Source organism: Mastigoproctus giganteus, chromosome 7 (genome assembly GCF_048544385.1).
Source record: "Mastigoproctus giganteus isolate SK-2022 chromosome 7, ASM4854438v1, whole genome shotgun sequence".
Taxonomy (NCBI): domain Eukaryota; kingdom Metazoa; phylum Arthropoda; class Arachnida; order Uropygi; family Thelyphonidae; genus Mastigoproctus; species Mastigoproctus giganteus.
This window is the reverse complement of record NC_143581.1, coordinates 113,770,959-113,790,209: the sequence shown is the minus strand read 5'-3', so window position 1 is coordinate 113,790,209 and position 19,251 is coordinate 113,770,959. Positions and strand designations below refer to the sequence as shown.

The 19,251-nt window shown below is 39.5% G+C and overlaps 1 protein-coding gene across 1 annotated transcript in view; it reads left to right on the top strand.

The window, feature by feature from the left end:
• The window catches only part of CCT7 (chaperonin containing TCP1 subunit 7), a 298,828-nt gene that overhangs the window by 222,658 nt on the left and 56,919 nt on the right, over positions 1-19,251 (top strand). Inside the window, exon 9 of the mRNA XM_090377862.1 lies at positions 3,708-3,860. Coding sequence (XP_090233988.1) covers positions 3,708-3,860 — 153 coding nt within the window. The remainder of the gene's footprint in view (positions 1-3,707; positions 3,861-19,251) is intronic.

Below are 19,251 nucleotides of genomic sequence, written 5' to 3'. Positions count from 1 at the left end.
TTCTCTAGTAGAGAAGACTAGTGTTATTTATTTTCTACGCTACAATCGTAGCTCAAATCTATGGGTTAACTATGGTGTACTTACACCGATATCATATAGTTAATTATCAAAACCCATAAGGATTATGCCTAGTGCATTTAATTTTCCAAATACATTACCACCACACCCTTCTGGCATCTCTCATAATGTGGATATAACTTCGCAACTGAGAAGGCTTATTGTATTACCTACCCGCGCACTGATGACGAATCCAAAAAGCTTCGAAACGATCGTCTGGGTGGTGGTACGCTGAAAATAAATAACAGTAGTCTTCTCTACTAGAGAAGCGTTATTTATTTGAAGTAATTCAATAGTAGCTATCTTATTGTGAAGGCAACCACATTATGAGATACAATTAAAACGATGCCTTCTACGCTACAATCGTAGCTCAAATCTATGGGTTTAACTATGGTGTATTTACACCGATATTATATAGTAAACAACTTAGAAAAGCTGTTTTTATTCTTTTTGTTAATTTAACGTGATGCTTTTCAGAATGCACTTATGTTGTAGCTTCTATAAACTGGTTTTGTTCACAAACAAAAATATTTTCTAACAAGCCAGTGTCATCCTTCAGGAAGCAGGGAATTGGGTAGACAGAGGCAATAATCAATAATAGGGGAATAAAAACTCACTTGGTAGACTGCTATGAAATGAAGGGCTTTCTCTAGGATTAATGACATGAAATTCTCTTAGATTAATGGACTTGCTGACATTTTGGGCAATGGGACAGACAGCAGATCAGGCTGCAAAGCATCATCTCAACACTGATCCAACCGAATTCCATATATCACATACTGAGTGCAAATTCTTTGTGCAAAAAAAAAACATGTAAACAATGGTGGATGCTGTTTTGGTAAACTTCAGATTAAACAAGAACCCCAACTGGGTGCTCCATTTACAGATAAAACAGGTGAGAAGTAGTGGTATTTAGAATATATATAGGTCATACTTGCTTGACACATTTCTTCCTTCTCACTAGAGGCAACCCAACCCACTGTCATTCAGTGGTCACGGTTATCTCACACTTATTCCATATTAAGACATTCGTAACTAGAATGTAGTCACATCCACTTGGGGAACATCAGTTGGGTTATCTAAGATTTTCCCACACTCAGTTCACTAGGGTCCAGTCTTATTAGTTTTCTTCTTTGTTGTATTCACATACATGAAAAATTCCTTTTCCCCATTCTTTGCTCTCTGCCAATGCTTTCTCATATTCAGCCTTGGCTTCTGTGACCTTATTTTGTGGTACCATTACAGATCAACTTGTACCTGTTGTAGGCTTCAGTATTTTTCATCGCTCTGTAACTGTCCAGTGCTATCTTTTTCTGCTCCATTTGACCAGTCAGCTCCTCAGTCGTCCATTTTGGCATCCTCCTCCCACGATATTTTCTTAAAGTTATGTATGCATGTGTGGCTTCTGTGATTTTTGCTTTAAAGATATTCCATAATTCAAATATATTTACCATTCATTGGCAGTCCTCCCAATTCATAGATGTTATATAGTGGCTTAAACTGTTCAAGTCCCCTCTTCTGAAGTTGACCCCCCCTTTCCCCTGTGCATTTACCTCTAACTGCTGTAACATCTTACTTTGTCTTCCAACTAACAATTGCATGATCACTTCCCAACAATGGTTCCTGTACTTTAAGCCCTGTGATGTCACCTGAATCTTTAGTATGATCGGGTCATGATATTCAAACCCCTAGTACTTTCTCTAACCTATTAGTGCAAATAATAATTATCTAGTTTATTTAAAAGGTTTTTTCTCATGGTGAGTTTCCCCTCCCACTTATTCCAATCATCTGGGGTGATTGAAGTCACATATATTAAGACATTCAAGCTTGTTTGCTCATTCCATCTGCATGTAAAGACTCGTAATATTCTTCACAATCTTCTGGTCTGCAGATTACTCCCACTCTCATTGTTCCTTTGCTTCCAATTAACTCACACCACACAGATTGCTGGCAGATGTAACTTTAGACTCAACAAAAGCTCTAAATCAGGCTGCAAAGCATCATCTCAACTTTAGTGCTCAGGCTGTTTTTGATAAGAAGCATAACCCTTCCAACCTTTCTATGTTTCCTATCTTTCCTAAACACATTATACATATTGTAACAGAACTCATCACTAATTTCCGGGTGACACCACATTTCTGTTAGCCCTATTATATCAGCATTAGTTGTGCTGACCAGAAGTTCAAATTCGGCCATTTATTGACAATGCTCCTGACATTACTGTAGACACAGTTGAGCCTAAGTAATCTACAGTTTACTACCTTGAAACACCTCTTTAAGTTGTTCAGGTTTGCATAACAAGCTTCATCTTCCGCCTCATTTGAAGCATTGCTACACAGTACATCTTATCAACATATCACCTGTTGTGGCAACAAACAAGAATTCATAGAGTGAGTGCAAACATTACTTTGACCCATATCATCAGATAAATGCGGATCTAAATTACCTTTCTCCTCCCTAACTAGCAGTTCCCTGAACCCTTAGGGTATCCTCAGTGATACTGACAAAAATCTTTGCACCACCTTTGTTCAAATGAGTACCATCTCCACAAAATAGATTTCTTCTACCTACAAATGCATACCACACTGAGAAAAAATTTTCCCCATGGAGCCTTTCAGATTCCATCTAGTCTCACGGATTATAGGCTTTCAGCATATAATCCCTCTATTGTGTCTGTGAAGAACTGCAGACACGTACACATTCTGACCTATCTCAGCATTTTACCAGCATAGTCCTATGTTTATCCAACACATGATCAGGTCATGTACATTTAATTTTGTTAGTCCCCACATGAATAATAATTCTATCTCTTTACCTTCCTTAGATTCTGACAGTCTGTTGGTAACATCATCAGTTGTAGCTCCAGGAAAGCATGCTGGTTCTGTACTGCCTGTCTTTATTATAAAAAATGTTACCCGTTTCCCTTCCTGTGGAGTCTTCCAACGAAACTACATTAGATAAACGACAAAGTTGCCACTTGCACCAGAAGTGCCTGCAGGAATTTCTGTTTGAGTCCCAATGTGCCTGGACTTTGTATTGTAAGTGGATCTGTAGCAACTATAATTTAAATAAAATTTTAACCAAAGCAGTTGGCACTTGAATTCTTTTTTGGGACCCGAATCGAGGTGCATTTGGCAGGGCAGGAGTTCCCAGTTACGTTTGTTTCAAGGTCAACCACTCGTTTCTTCAGTGACTCAAATTCTTCTCATAATGCACCAAGTTGCAAAGAAAAGAATCACCAAATGAATTAGTGTACTAGACCAGCCTTAGAATACATGCCACGGGCTATACTAATGACGAAGTTGCCACTCACACCGAAAATGCCTGTAGACATTTCTGTTTGAGTCCCATTGGACTTTGTATTGTAAGTGGGTCTGTAGCAACCATAATTTAAGTAAAATTTGAACTTTAAAGATTGCGAAATTTAATTTTTACAATATATTTCAGAGTTTATGTTAATAAAATATTGCTGAATATTTACAAGTTATACATGAGATATAAAACTTGTGAATGTGTTGACTTTGGATTTATAGAATCTTCAGTGCTGTTGCAATTATAAAAATAATATCGAATAGCATTAAAAATGTTAACGTACCTATGTTTTTTTTTTGTTTTTTTTTAACATTTTTATTCTCTTCCCTCTTTTACAGTGACATGTTTTGTGCTGGGAGGGTGCCAGATGATGATATGAAGAGAACAATGAAAGCATGTGGTGGTTCTGTTTTATCTACAGTGTTTGACTTAAATGATAGTAATCTAGGAACCTGTGAAATATTTGAAGAAATGCAGATTGGTGGAGAAAGGTAAAAATTACTTAAAAAATTTTTCTTTTGTTAAGAGAACTACTAATTGATAGAGTTTTATCGTGAAATATTGGTGCACTGAAATACTTGCTTAAGCTCCTTTTATTTCCCTTTTTTCAGTTTAATATGTTAATCTGCTCTCTTTATTGATACAATACACAGTAGTCAGTATCGTTTGTTCAACATACCATCAATAAATTTCAATGATAATAGCATTACTATTATTATTATTCTTCTTTTTTTTTCTTTTTTTTTTTTTCAATGATTATGTCCAGTTGCCATTGTTACTATTTAAAAAAAAAAAAAAAAAAAATTTCACATTTGGGGTGTTTTTACCAGCACGTGGCAGGTACTGGTGCATGGAGTGGTTGATTGTTTCTGGTTAATATTATTATTGTTATTATTACAGATGGTTGAGGAACTCTCTTACTATCCTACAGGTGCTCAGGATTGCACCTTTTTGGCATTCCATGTAAGTGTTCTGTGGGAGGCGTCTTACTGATAGTTTTTTATGGAGGCTCTTTGGCACCAACCAGTAGTTAACACAGATGGTCATTACTTGTTCCATTTGTGAGTAGAGGTCTCTAGTATGGCCTAAGGCTTGTACTTGTAATATGGTAAACCTTCTTTGATCAGCTGGTATTTTTTCACTAGCTTCTGATGTATTATCCTGGCTACCTGGTTGTGTCTGTGGTGTACTTCATCAGGGTGATTACCCTGCATCCTGAGTTGATGTGCTGGATTGTACAAATTGGAGCAGAATGGAATTAAGAGCAAGTTGCTGCAATGGATAAAAGGATGGTTAAGTGGGAGAAGACAGAGGGTGGAAATCAATGGGTGCTGCTCTTCGTGGACTAATGTTATTAGTGGAGTCCCACAGGGTTCGGTGTTAGGTCCACTGTTGTTTTGTATATTTATCAGTGATATTGATGAAGGTATATCAGGCTTAATGTTGAAGTTTACAGATGATACAAAGGGTTGTTAATTACAGTAATAGCAGTGTGCTACTGCAACAGGATCTAGATAATTTGAGCAGATGGGCTAAGAAGTGGCAACTGAAGTTTAACCTTGACAAATGCAAAGTACTGCATATGAGTAGAAGTAACCCCAGAGAAACGTACCAACTGTGTGGTACTACACTTAAGGTGGTAGAAAATGAAAAAGACCTGGGAGTAATTGTGCAGTCAGATATGAAGTTTTCTGAGCAATGCAGACAGGCTGCCAGGGCAGGTCATTGGGTTTTGTCAATGATATATAGGAATTTTGCTAGCAGGGAGAAGGAGGTGATTGTCCCTCTGTGTAAGGCAATGGTCAGGCCACACCTTGAGTACTGCGTACAGGTCTGGAGGCCTCATTTTAGGAAGGATGTAGATTTACTTGAGCGTGTACAGAGAAGGGCAACAAGATTGGTGAGGGGAATGAAGGGATCCTCTTACCAAGAGAGGCTTAAGTTCTGCAAATTGCAGTGGCTGGAGACTAGGCACCTGCGTGGTGATCTGATTGGGGAGTATAAGGCCTTGAATGGGTTGAGCACGCTGAATTCTGATAGGATCCTTCCACTTGTTCAGATTACGAACCTAAGGGGGCATAAATTCAAATTAAGAAAAGACAGATGTAGAATAGATGTGCGGAAATTTGCCTTTTGCCAGCGGGTGGTTAATTGCTGGAACAAACTTCCATCTGTCGTTGTGGAAGTGTGAGAAAAAGATGAATGAGTTGAGTGGGAAAAAAAAAAAAATATATATATATATACATATATATACACAGGATGGTTCACTACCAGTGCAACAAACTTGCAAGAGGTGTAGGGGGCACAAAGACGAATTGGAATCACATAGCATTGCAGGGTCCGAAATGCCTTCGTCATGCAGTAGAGGACGTTGAACGGGAGGTCGCGTGAACAGCGATCCCGCTGGAAGTCACCATTTGCGAACCGTTTCTGTTGAAGAAACCAAATAGCAAAAGTCCTCCTGAGTTGATAATCCGCAGGCTCCAATGATTGGACACGTTGCAGATGGTATGAACTCATTTGGTTTGTTGACAGTATCCTCCATATTGGGAAATACCAAATCGTTGGGCTATCGCTCGAGTACTCGTACTCGGATTGCCTTCTGCAAGACGTAGGACATTCTCCTCATTGTCTGGCGTCCTCGTTGTTCGCTCTCGATTCATGGTACCTCTCATGAAACAGCCAGTCTCACGTAACCTTCTGTGCACACGTGCGGGAAACGTTCCTGGTACAAGCGCAGAGCGGCGCACCCGTTACAGTCCGCAGCTCCATACGCGAGGTGCGTGTCAGCCAGTTCAACGTTTGAATACTCATCCATCCTACTGCCTCGGGAACCAGTTCGCAAATGCTGACCTCCCGTTCAACATCCTCTACCGCATGACGAAGGCATTTCAGACCCTGCAATGCTACGTGATTCCAGTTCGTCTTTGTGCCCCTACACCTCCTGAAAGTTTGTCGCACTGGTAGTGAATCACCCTGTATATATATATATATATATAAAAACTTGGGGAAAAAAAATTATAAAATAAAAAAAAGTATTTAAAAAATAAATAAATAAAAAGAATGCAAGTAGAGTGATAATGCACATTATGAATGAAGTAAATGTGTATGCAAGTAGAGTGATAATGCACATTATGAATGAAGTAAATGTGTGTCTCTCCCACCCCTGGAGCGGGATGGGCAGCTTGACCTTCATACCGGATTCAACACTGCTTGGACATGACACCGACGAAGACATTCTGTGGCTTTGCTGCCAACACCCCATTGGCGATCTGAACTGGGTACTCTAACCTGGTTCCCTTTAAAACCCCATCCCTGGGCAGGAGACGGATCTTCTCTGTCTCCTCTCTTCCCGATTAATCCCTTACCAATGCCGCCAAATTCTAACCAACGCCTAATTCTACCTGTTTCATGTAAATTTCTAAGACAACTAACACTATTAGCTTTTATCTAGCGTATAGCCTCACATGTCTAAATTTAATAACATCAAAATTTTGTCCAACCTATTAGGCCTTTAACACATCTCTTTAGCGTTAAACCCCAACCAGCAATTTCCTAACAGCAGTCTCATTAAGCATTAAGGTCAAACGCATAATTTTTTTTTTTTTTTTTTTTTTTAGGTCCTAGTTACTGAAATCCCAGGAAACTAGGTGGCAGGACCTGCCAGAGCAATTTGTTGTGATACTAGATACACCCGACTAGCCTCCACATGGCAAGGTATGGGCAACATCAGGCCCCACTAGGGGCCTGGCGGCCAATAAGCCGGACAAACAATGGGCACAACATATCACACGGCCCATACACTTTCAAGTCTCTGGCTTGACAGTGTACTGTGCTCGATACAGCGAAACACACGCGGAGATGGGAGAAATCCTCAGTGCCGTCTGACACAAACATACCTTAATAGTCGATGTCAGTGTATATCGTATAGGTTGTGGTGCTTCTTGTAGGCTTGCTCCTTGCATCCATTGCTCATCTGCTTTCTTATCTTGATTTTGCTGCTGAGCCATGATGTTCTTTCTCTCTAAGTGGTCTGATATCGTCTTAGTTATGCAGCTGGTCTGGATCTTGTTGACCAATCACCTGAGAGACACGCGATCGGTCTGTACATTGCCTGGTTTGTAGTATCATTGTCCTTGCCCTTTAAGTAAGTGATTCCTTGAGTCAGATACTCTGGGATTGTTTTGGGGTGCCTTATTCTGGGTGAACTGCACTGCTGTGTGCAGCTGAACCTCTTGTACCAGTAATTGTGAATGGGGTTTGCCAGTTGTGGAACTTACTGATTGTCTGTTGTACTTCCTCCTCCTGAATCTCCCATTCTGGCATATCTTGTACATTCTTGGTTTTCTTCCTTTCCAGATCTATCCAAGGGGCGCGGCTGTTTAACTTCGCTGCTTCACAGATTATCCCAGAATTCTTCAAATGCCTTCTGGTTGGAGGGTCCATTGCCTTCCTTCTCCTCCTGTCCGATTTTTCTGTAGAAGGCTCCTGATTTTCATGAAATATCCTGTTGTCTTTTTTACCTCTGGACAATCTCCCTGTAATGGTGAAGTCTCTTGCTGAGTGCCAGGAGTTTTTGCTTGAGGGTGTCAAGGTATTCTTCGATCCTCTGATTATAGGTCTCTTGTTGTTGTAGATGTCTTTCTTGAGAAGGGCCTTCACTTTTCTGATAAGGTTCTTGCTTCTATTCCCCATTGGTACTGGGTCAGTAGCCTATCTTCACTCATCTCTTCTATCTTCTATTGTAGCCTTCTTTCTCAGATTGGTGGTTCCTTGTCGTTGCATTATGGTGTTTTCTTGTTTCCTTTCCCTTCTTCCTGGTGGCTGCTACAGCACAGTGAGAGAGAGAGAGTGTTGAATTAATCCAGTATTATTTGCCAATTGAGGTTCTCTCTTCCATCAGGATTCTGTTGGGTATCTGCTTTGGTATGGTGTTGGTTTTTGTGGCTTACATTCCCTTGAGTACTGCTAGGACCTTCTTTCATTCTTCTGCTCTTCTAAATATCGTGACCTTGTCTGTTTCCACTTTTGCTGTATGGGTTCTAGTTCTTTTTCTTGCTGTTCCCCCTCCAGTTGTGTTCATATTTATAGTTATTTATAGTTGCTTGGTCACATCCTGCTTGATTTTTCTGTGATTGCAGGTGGTATCAGGTTCTTTGTGATGATGGTCCCTCTCTAGTCTGCTGTTTGCTGTCCGATGACCTGAACACTGGAGAACCATTCCAACCACTTGGTGTTTAGTTTCGTCACGTCTCTCTCTCTCTCTAGCCTTGTTGTATCATAATATGCTCACATGAGGAACGTATTCATTTCAATGCTACACCATGCGTTGGCCTTTTTCTTCCTTCCTTCTTTCCTTCCTTCCTTCCTTCCTTCCTTGATGGTCTGGCCATTCCCTTGTGGCAGCCATATGGGGGACAGTGCCAGTTGCTTCCCTGTATTCCTTGGGAGACTTGACTTTTCGCAATGACTCCTCTGACTAAGGCTTGATCATGAGTGACTTTATCCTGCAACACACTTGATGCAATATATGCGATATTTCTACTTCTCATTTTCATTTAGTTGTGGTGATGGACCTGTTAAGTTTTGGCTTTTGCAACCAGTGATGGGTGGTAGTTATTGCAAATGATAGTAGGTGGGTGGGTGGGGGTTCAGGATTCCACAGGTATTCAGGATTTTGTAGGGTCTTTGGGACAGACCAGTGGTTGACATAAAGTGGATGGACATTGCTTGTTGCATATTCCACATCTCTTTGATCTCCTGTCTTAGATCTGTGTACTTCCTGATCTATTCCTTGTGACTTTTCTAGAAGGAGCTTTAGAAAGTGTTTATCAGATAGCATTAGTAGAGGCATATGATGTCAGAAAGCAAGCTTGTACAGCATCAGCCAAAAAAAATAATAAAAATCTTCCCATTTCACCCTTCCATTAGCTCCAAATGTTTGTCTAGTTCTGCCTTGAATTTATTTATGTCAACTTCTATGATGACAGATATAAGTTGGTTCCAGAAATCAATCACACGCTGGCTAGATGCAAATTTCCGAACATCTGTTCTACAACACACTATCCTCAATTTGAATTTATGTTCCCTCAGGCGATTAATCTGGGCAAAAGGAAGAATCCCAACAGCATTGAGCTTGCTTTAACCATTCAAAGCCTTATCTCAATCAGATCACCTCGCAGGTGCCTAAACACCAGACACTGTAATTTGCAAATCTTAAGACTTTCTTCATAAGAGCAACCCTTTGTTCCATTCACTGATCTTATTGCCCTGCACTGTACTTGTTCCAGCAGCTCTACATCCTTCCTAAAATGAGGCCTCCAGACCTGTATACAGTACTCAAGTTGTGGCCTTATACAAGGGGATAATCACCTCCTTATTCCTGCTAGAAAAATTCCTGTATATCAACGACTAGGCACCATGGGCTACTCTTGCAGACTGTCTGCATTGTCAGAAAACTTTATATCTGACTGCACAATTACTACCAGGTCCTTTTCACTCTTTGCTGCCTTGAGGGTAATACCACACAGTTGATATGTTACGCTGGGGTTACTGCTATCCATATGCAGTACTTTTCATTTTTTAATGTTAAACTTCAGTTGCCAACGTTCAGCCCATCTCCTCAATGTTTCTAGATCCTCTTGCAGTAGCGTACTGTCTTTGTGTCATTAACAACCCTGCCAACCTTTGTATCGTCTGCAAATTTGGACATTAAGCCTTATATACCTTCATCAGTATCGTTAATAAATACAGAAAAGAACAATGGACCCAACACTGAACCCTTGGGGACTCCACTATAATAATATTAGTCCACGAAGAGCAGTGTCCATTGATTACCACTCTCTGTCTTCTCCCACTCAACCGTCCCTTTATCCGTAGCAGCATTTTGACCTTAATGCCATACTGCTCCAATTTGTATAGTAGTCTTCCATGTCCAACAATATCTAAAGCTTTCCTTAGGTCCACCAAGAATATGATATCAAAATTATTTTTTGCATCCTTTTTGTATAGATGATCCTGCAGTACTTCTTTAACCAGTGCCTCCATTGATTTAGTATTAGTATTAGTAACGGCCGTATGGTGCAAGAAAGCCTATGGCTTATGCTGCACCAGCCAAAAAAAAAAAAAAAAAAAATCCGAACAAAACAATGATAAAAACAAAAATTAAATAAATAAATAATAATAATTAATAAATAAATAAAAATAATAAAATGAAATTAAAAATTAAATAAAAAGGAAATTAATCCTATCATCCTATGCGCTTCCCTTACCCGAAAGTACTATCCAGATGACCTTTGAATTTCCCCAAACTGTCGGCCTCTACCACCCATGAAGGCAACTTATTCCAGTAATTTATAACTCGCTGGCTAAAATAAAACTTCCTGCAGTCCAATCTAAACATTTCCCCGCGTAACTTGAATTTATGTCCCCTAGTTCTAGCATCATTTATAATCTTGAAAATTTTGTCCTCATTCATTTTACTGATGCCTCTCAGAGCCTTAAACACCTCAATCGAATCTCCTCTAAGGTGTCTAGTTTCCAAACTCTGCAACCCACATATTCGAAGTCTTTCTTCATAAGGACGCCCTTTTGCCGATCTCACCAGGCGAGTTACCCTTCTTTGCACCCTTTCAAGAAGCTCGATGTCTTTCTTTAGGTGCGGGCTCCATACTTGAACACAGTATTCCAAGTGTGGTCTAACATAGGCCTTATATAATGGGATTATCACGTCCCTATCTCTACTTGCAAAAGTTCGATAGATCATCGATAGGACACCATGGGCCTTCCTTGCAGCCTGTTTACAATGCTCAGAGAATTTCATGTCTGACCGTATCGTAACACCCAAGTCCCTTTCCTCCAGTACTGGGTTTAGTTGAATTCCACCAAGTGAATAAGTTATTTTGGGATTACTGTTTCCCAGGTGTAATACCTTACACTTTGTTGGATTAAAGCACAGCTGCCATTTTTCTGACCATTCTTGAAGTCTATCGAGGTCTCTCTGAAGAAGCTCAGCTTGACAGTGATCATTAACTACTCTACCAATTTTAACATCATCTGCAAATTTGGACATCACGCCCTCTATCCCTTCATCAATGTCGTTTATGAAAATTAAAAACAACAGTGGTCCTAATACTGATCCTTGGGGAACCCCACTTCTTACATCAACCCAATCTGAGGAATAGCCATTTATCACAACCCTCTGCCTCCTGCCCTGAAGCCATCCTTCTATCCATCTAAGGATTTTCCCAGTGATTCCAACCTGTTCCAGCTTATAAAGCAACCGCTCATGTGGGACTGAGTCAAAAGCTTTGCTGAAATCTAAATAAACAATGTCGAAATTATTCCCTAAATCCAGCTCGTGAGTGACCCTTTCGAAATAGCGAACCAGATTTGTTAAACATGATTTTCCCTTTACAAAACCATGCTGAGTATCCTTGAGAATTTCAATTCGATCCAAATGATCCTGAATTCCACCCTTGATCAATGCCTCCATGATTTTCCCTACTACTGAAGTCAGACTGACAGGTCGATAATTTCCCACTTCACTTTTAGAGCCACCCTTATGTATGGGAGATACATTTGCACTTTTCCACCCTTATGTATGGGAGATACATTTGCATTTCTCCGGAACAGAAGATAAACTAACAGGTCTGTAATTATTTGTGTCACCTTTATGATTTGGGGTCACATTTGCACACCTCCAGTCCATGGGGACCTCCCCTGAGTCTAAAGAAGCTCTCTTAATTATGGCTAAGGGGTTTGCTTACTTCCTTTGCTTCTTCCTTTAATATAACTGGACAGATACCATTCACCTCAGGTGCCTTTCTTATGTTTAACTTCGACAATTTCTCCTCCACTTTGCTCTCAGTTATAAAATCATTAAGCACACTGTTACTGTTTGATAAACTTTTGGCATTTTCCTCCCTTAACTCGTGTGAATTTAGATGCAAAATACTCATTCAGAAGAAATCAGCTATTTCTTCTCTGCCACAAGTCTCATTAGTTCATCAGACATCCATTTAGGCCTAAACCTTGAACAATATTTCTTAATCAGTATGGAATACATAGTAGCTTCTACAATTAGTTCCTTGAATGCTTCCCACTTAGAATTTGCTGTTGGTGACATCATCAGTTGGCCCACTATACAGAATTTAAATACTGTCTGAGACCACTGTAGTCACCTTTACGGATGCAAAGACCCTTCCCTTTACCTCTTATGGTATTATTATTTTTATTATTATTAACCATATGGTGCAAGAAAGCCTGAGGCTTTTTTTTTTGGCTACACCAGCCAAAAAAAATTCCAGAGTTACCCAGAGAGAGAGAGAGAGAGAGAGAGAGAGAGAGAGAGAGAGAGAGATCACCAAAAAAGAGATGATGATACCCAGCTCAGGACCCTGGATGTGCCAAGCCCACACTCACCAAATGCGAGCCCCTGGGGTAGTACACTGTGCTCACTGCCACCTAGTGGTTCTTTATCTGCAAATTCTTTATACAGGAATAAACACTGCTGATAACCAGATCAAGAGTATTTCCTTCTCTGGTTGCCTCTCGAACATGCAACCGCAGAAAACAATTATCCAATAAATCCACAAATGTCTTGCTAGTCTGAGAGTGACCAACCCACAAGTTCCATTCAATATCTGAAAAGTTAAAATCCCCCATCATAACACAATCTGATTTACTGGCCCATTCTATTTCTCTGTACAATTGTTCATTGTACAGAGAAATAGAATGGGCCAGTCCTTAGTCTTATAACACACTCCTACTCTCATTTTTGCTTTCCTAGTGCTTATGTCACACCAAACTGACTCAACATTGCAATGTCCATCTATGTCAACTGGATGCACTTCCTTAGATTTTGTTGTTTTTCTTAATTAACAGCATAACCCCTCCTACCCTCCTATCTTGTCTATCCTTTCTGTACACGGTGTACTACCCATATTCCAGTTGTGCACTCCTTATATCTGTGTGACACCATGTCTCTGATATCCCAACAATATCTGCCTTTGATGTCTTGACCAGCACTTCAAATTCATCAAATTTATTTACAATACTTCGAGCATTGGTGTACATCAACTATTGTTATTCTTATTTACCCTAACACAGCCAATGTTTATTATTTATTTGTTTCATGATGACTTCCAGCCCCCCCCCCTCTGTAGGCCACTGCTCATTCTAATAGAAGCAGCGCAAGAATTACTTTCACCTCTGCTTGCTGCTACTATTAACCTTTTTAGTCTGTGAATTCCCCCCCCCCCAAACGCTAGCTGTTTTCCGACCCAACTAACGCTATCTTGATAAAATCAGCAAACATTTGCACCCCTTCTATTTAAGTGTCCCTGTAGAAGCAGTCTCTCCTGTTAACAAGCACAGACCACACTGAGAAAAATTCTACCCCATGACCCTTGGACAATTCCTCCAGTGCTGAATTGATTGACAAGCTCTCATCATGTACTCCTTCTGATTGTGTCTGGGCAGAATTGCAGACTTTCAAAAAAAAAAAAGGTAAAGTGCAGCCATTATCAACCCACTGCAGGATGGAAGCCTCCTCAACAATTCATGTTGAGGGAAATGGACCATAATCTGCTACGCTGGTCCAATGTGGGTTGGCAGATCGACCGTATTCAGCAGTCAGGGGCTTGAACCCCGGTCAACTCAAAGAGCGTGTGCTACTGTACTATCGCTCCTGACCACTCAGCTACGGACCCTAACTCATGACTTTTTTTTGGCATTGACCTGTACTTGTTAAGTAAATCTGCAGATCTTCTACTCTTAATGTCATTAGTGCCAACATTTACAACAATATCACCTTTTTTGTGTCCTTAAAAGTTGATATCTGTTCTACAACATCATCAGCTTTTGTCCCTGGTAGACATACTTTCGTCCTATTCCATCTATCCTTGGGCAATATATTTCCCGTTTCCCTGACAATAGAGTCACCAGCAATAACTGACTCCTGCAGGACCAGTGCATTCTGCCTTGGAGAATGCTGCTGCTATGTTGCCGGATGTACAAGTGTGAGCTGTGGCCTTGAGTTGGGCAGCTGAGACTTATTTTACCATTATGAATAATGAATCCACTTTTCTTGAAACAGTTGCTAATGAACATTTGGGAAACTTCATTCCCAGCACTCATTGTCATATGAAGTTCATCAAGAACAGTTATCTGCTTTACGATATTGAATTATGTTCTCAAACCATCATCTATAGACTGGATGATTCTTCGCCTCATGTGCAATCTATAAAAGGTCTTAAAGGTTTTTATTATTTCCTTGTTGATGAATCAGTGATGTGGTATTCGAAGGTAGAAAAACTAATTCAATGTTTTTGATAGTGAACTTTGGATGAGCTGGGGCAGTTGTCCAAAACCAATGCAATTTTTTTGTTTTTCTTATCCAATTGCAAATTCCATTTATGAAGATAATCTTCAAATAAAAACTGTCGTCCAAGCATTGGCATATTCAACAGGCAGCTGTTTTTCTTCTTTAAAACATCTAGGCAATTTACTCTTGCCTATAACTAATGGCTTCATCTTTATTGTTCCCCTCATGTTGCGCCCTAAAAGAATCAGAAGTCTTTGATCTTCTTTCCTGCAGATGCAGAGGAATTTTTAAAAATCATGCACTGGTCTGGGGTAGCCCTGTAATACAACCCTGTTTCATCTGTATTGAAAATGTGTTCAGGATTTATAAGTGCTTAATGCAGTTTGCCAAGAGGTTTTCAACCAGTTGTCAGCTACAGAACTATCGGAATCCTGTTTTTCTCTGTGAAATTTTTTGTAAACAATATTATCCCTCTCCTTTCACTTTGTCAGTCATCCATCCGTCGTCTCAAACTCTTCGTGTAATTTTTCAGCAAACTCATTAGCTTTTTGAAGCAGAATGCTACGATTGATTGGTTCATTAAATGAGCTGGCCTGTTTGAACCAAATGAACATAGCTTCATCTCCTGTTTGGTATTTCCCTTCACACTTCCTTTTACTGCTGCTTCCTTTTGAGACATATTGTTTAAGTTTAATTTGTCATATGTTTCTATAATTCGTAATTATCTTTTACACACAAATTCACTCTGTTTCTAGGCACCTCCGTAGCCAGGTAGGCAGGAGCAGCAGTGTGTAGCAAACGCTTCTTGATTAGACCGGGGTTCAAGCCCGTGACCACCAAATACGGAGGATGCTGAAAGTTGCTAATACTCCTAAAAACCAAATAACAACAACTCTCTTTCTGTTCACTGACTTTTTGGGGTGGGGGGGAGGTAGCAAAATTTATAACACAGTAAAAAAGATAAGCGTCAATCAATGACTAAGCACACGGCACACACAAATCAGAACTAACCCGACACACACAAGTGAGATGCGGAGTGTATGAAGTTTAGAGCAGATTCTGAAAATTTATTTACAGTACTGTATGTTTTAATGATTGAAGATTTCAGTGATGGGGAAACACATTTCACCATAATAACATAAAAACCCACAGAATTTCAGCTATCAGTATTATCGCAATTGTGTTTACTACCCATTTATAATAGATTGCACTTACAGGAAAGGCCACTAAACTGGGAACTGCAAATTGTTTTATGGCTCTAGGTTGGAATTAGTTAGTATCTACCAACTTAACTGGTTCCCTAGATTTCTTTAATTATAAATCTTCTTAATCATCATCAGCCATTTTCAAACCACTGCAGGATGATGGCCTCTCCAGCAACTTTCCAGTTCCTTTTTTTTTTTTTTTTTTTTTTTTTTTGTGCAACGGCCATCTATGAACTCGTGAATATCATCTCTCCCTCTCCATCATTATCTTCCAGGTTTTCTTCTAGCTCTTCTTGGGTACCATTCTGTTATTTTCTTAGTCCATCTGTCATCATGTTTTTGGGCTGTGTGTCCTGCCCAAGACCATTTTAGTTCTTTAGTTTTAATAAGAATGTCCTTTACTTGAGTTTGCTGCCTAATCCATGTGTTTCTCTTCTTATCTAACAGTCTGATTCCCAATATAATTCGTTCCATTCTTTGCTGTGTAGTTCTCATCTTCTCTTCCATTCTTTTGGTGAGTGCCCAAGTTTCACTTCCATAAGTCATGGTGGGGAGTATACATTGATTCATTATTTTACGTTTCAGACAAACTGGGATATTGCTCTTCAGTATGTGACTATATTTCCTGAATGCTATCCATCCAAAATTTATTCTTCTCCTGACTTCTAGCCATTTATCATTCTTACAGCTAATGACTTGTCCCAGATGTTATGACTCCACCTTTTCAATTATTGCTCCTTCAATCATTATATCCCTTTCTGTGGCATACTTGTTCATCATTACTTTTGTTTTAGCCATATTCGCCTTTAGTCCAAAATCCTTACTAACTCTGCATAACTGATTAAGATTTTCCTCTAATTCTTTGTGATTGTGGCGTATGACCACAATGTCATCTGCAAATGGTTTAGGTACTCTGCATTCACATTGACTCCTTTCTGCAACCAGTCTAATCTTCTGAAAGCTTCCTCAAGGGCAGCAGTAAACAACTTCGGAGATATTGTGTCACCTTGTCGAACTCCTTTCTGAATTTTAAATTTGCTACTGCCTTTGTCTAATGAAGGAGGTAGCTAGTCTAATGAAGGAGGTAGCGTTCTTATATATTTTCTTCGAAATTATAATATATGGAGCATCTATGTCTTGTCTTTCCAGTGCCCGAAACATTGCCTTATGCTGTATGAAGTCAAATGTCTTTTCATAATCCACAAATGCCAGGCATAAGGTGTTTTATATTCATTTGCAAATGAATATATTACGTGAAGGTGATCTATAGTGAGAATCCTGTCCTAAAGCCAGCTTGCTCTTTCAGTTGATTCTCATCCAGTATTCTTTCTAATCTATTATTAATGACCCTTGTAAACAACTTGTAGATGTGGGATAATAAGCTAATTGGTCTAAATTTTCCAATTTCTGATTTATCTCCTTTCTTATGCAGCAAAACTAAGATCGCGTTATTCCAATCCTTAGGTGTCACACCTTTTCTAATGCACTTTGTGAAGAGTCTTGCCAGTTTTTGTGTCATGTCTCTTAGTCCCGATTTGAACACTCTACAGCAGTGCTTTTTTTGTAAAAAAAAATAGGTGCCGGTACTCATTCTTTGCTATCAAGAAAAATTCCGTGCCGACATGGCTGGCACGCAGTGGGTGTCAGCCATGTCAGCTGCTTCCATCTGTTAAGGATCACGTGACACTGGGCGGTGTCAGCACCCGTCGATCACAGCCGTATCACTAGCAGTTGGTACGCTATATCCAATACTGAATCTTGACCATTAATTTTATTAACACACATTTTATTAAGCATAAATTTATTATACAAGTATATTAAAAATAAGTCAAAGGTGAGTCTTATTTAATAAATAAAAATTAATAAGTAAAATGTAAAAATACAGTAAGTACTAAGTAAAAATAATTTCATAATGAAGTTTTGGTCGAGATTCAGAAAAGGGTACCCCTTCCAGACTGTTAGCGATACGGCCGTGATTGACGGGTGCTGACTCCGCCCATTGTCACGTGATCTCCCTAATAGATGGAAGCAGCTGGCATGGCTGACACCGACTGCGTGCCAGGCGTGTCACCCATGCTGGCACGCTGTAAAAAAGGTGCCGGTACGCTGTACCGTTGCGTACCGTCACAAAAAAAGCCCTGCTCTACAGTAACTTCATCTTCCCCTGGGGCTTTCTGATTCTTCATTTTCTTCAACGCATGTTCTACCTCATCAGGAAGGATATCAGATATGTAATGTGTGTTACTAATTTGTGATCCATCTTCCCCACTGCTTCCGGATTCATACCTTCATTCCTCATATAATTTTGTATGGTAGTCTTCTGCAATTTGAATTATGCCTTCTCTGCTGGTTTTAAGTCTTTTGTTTTCACTTAATGCTTGTTCTGCTTTTCTTGTGTTAAATCTTATGTCCTCTCAGAGTCTCTTTCTAATGGCTTTGCGTAACTCAGCATACTCAATTTTTTCCTTGTCAGTGTTTATCCTGCTCTTCGTTTGTCATCTTCAGTTCATCATGACAAGTGTTTCTTGACTTTTTTTTTTTTTTTTTTTTTTAATTTCTTTTTACCGATAGGTTTTGTAGGCTTTACCACTTTCAGATGGTTGTATGTAGTATTCCTCATCGAAATCCTGGTCCTGAACAGTCTGCAGAAGCTCGGATTTGTTCTTAAGTTTCAGTACATACTGCTTTTTCTCTTCTTCTGTTATCTCAAAGACCTTCATATTATTTACTTGAGTAAGTTTTTTCCTTTCTTTTCTTACATCTATATGAAGTGTGCATCTTACCATTCTGTGATCACTTCAAACATTTACCTTGTTCAGGACGGTAACATCATTCACAATCTTCTGTTAGTGAGGATGAAATCGATTTCGTTAATTGTTAATCCATTTGGACTCTTCCATGTCCACTTTCTGTTCATTCACAAAAGGTGTTCATTTCTGATATTCCTCAATATTCTGCGAATTCCACAAGTCTTTCATTTCTTTCACCAATTCCAGAATTTCCTATAGTTCCCCTTTCTGCACTGTTTTGTCTTTTTCCAACCTTAGCATTGAAGTCCCCCATAATGATAGTGTAGTGGGTCATCTAGTAAATTCAATTTCGGTGCACATTTCTTCAACCTCTTCATCATCATGGCTCGATGCATAAACCATTATAACCTTTAGCTTCTACCTCTTAAAAATCCTGAATCTTGACACTACTGCTCAGGATTTCTGAGTAGTAGTAGTGTCAAGACTGTTTTTGCCCTTTTCAATCCAGATTGACTGAATCCTGTGCTTTTTCAATCCCAAGTCAAAACCCCAGTCAGAAAGGCCAGCAGTAAAAGTGTTAATGTATGAAAGCTGCTTTTAT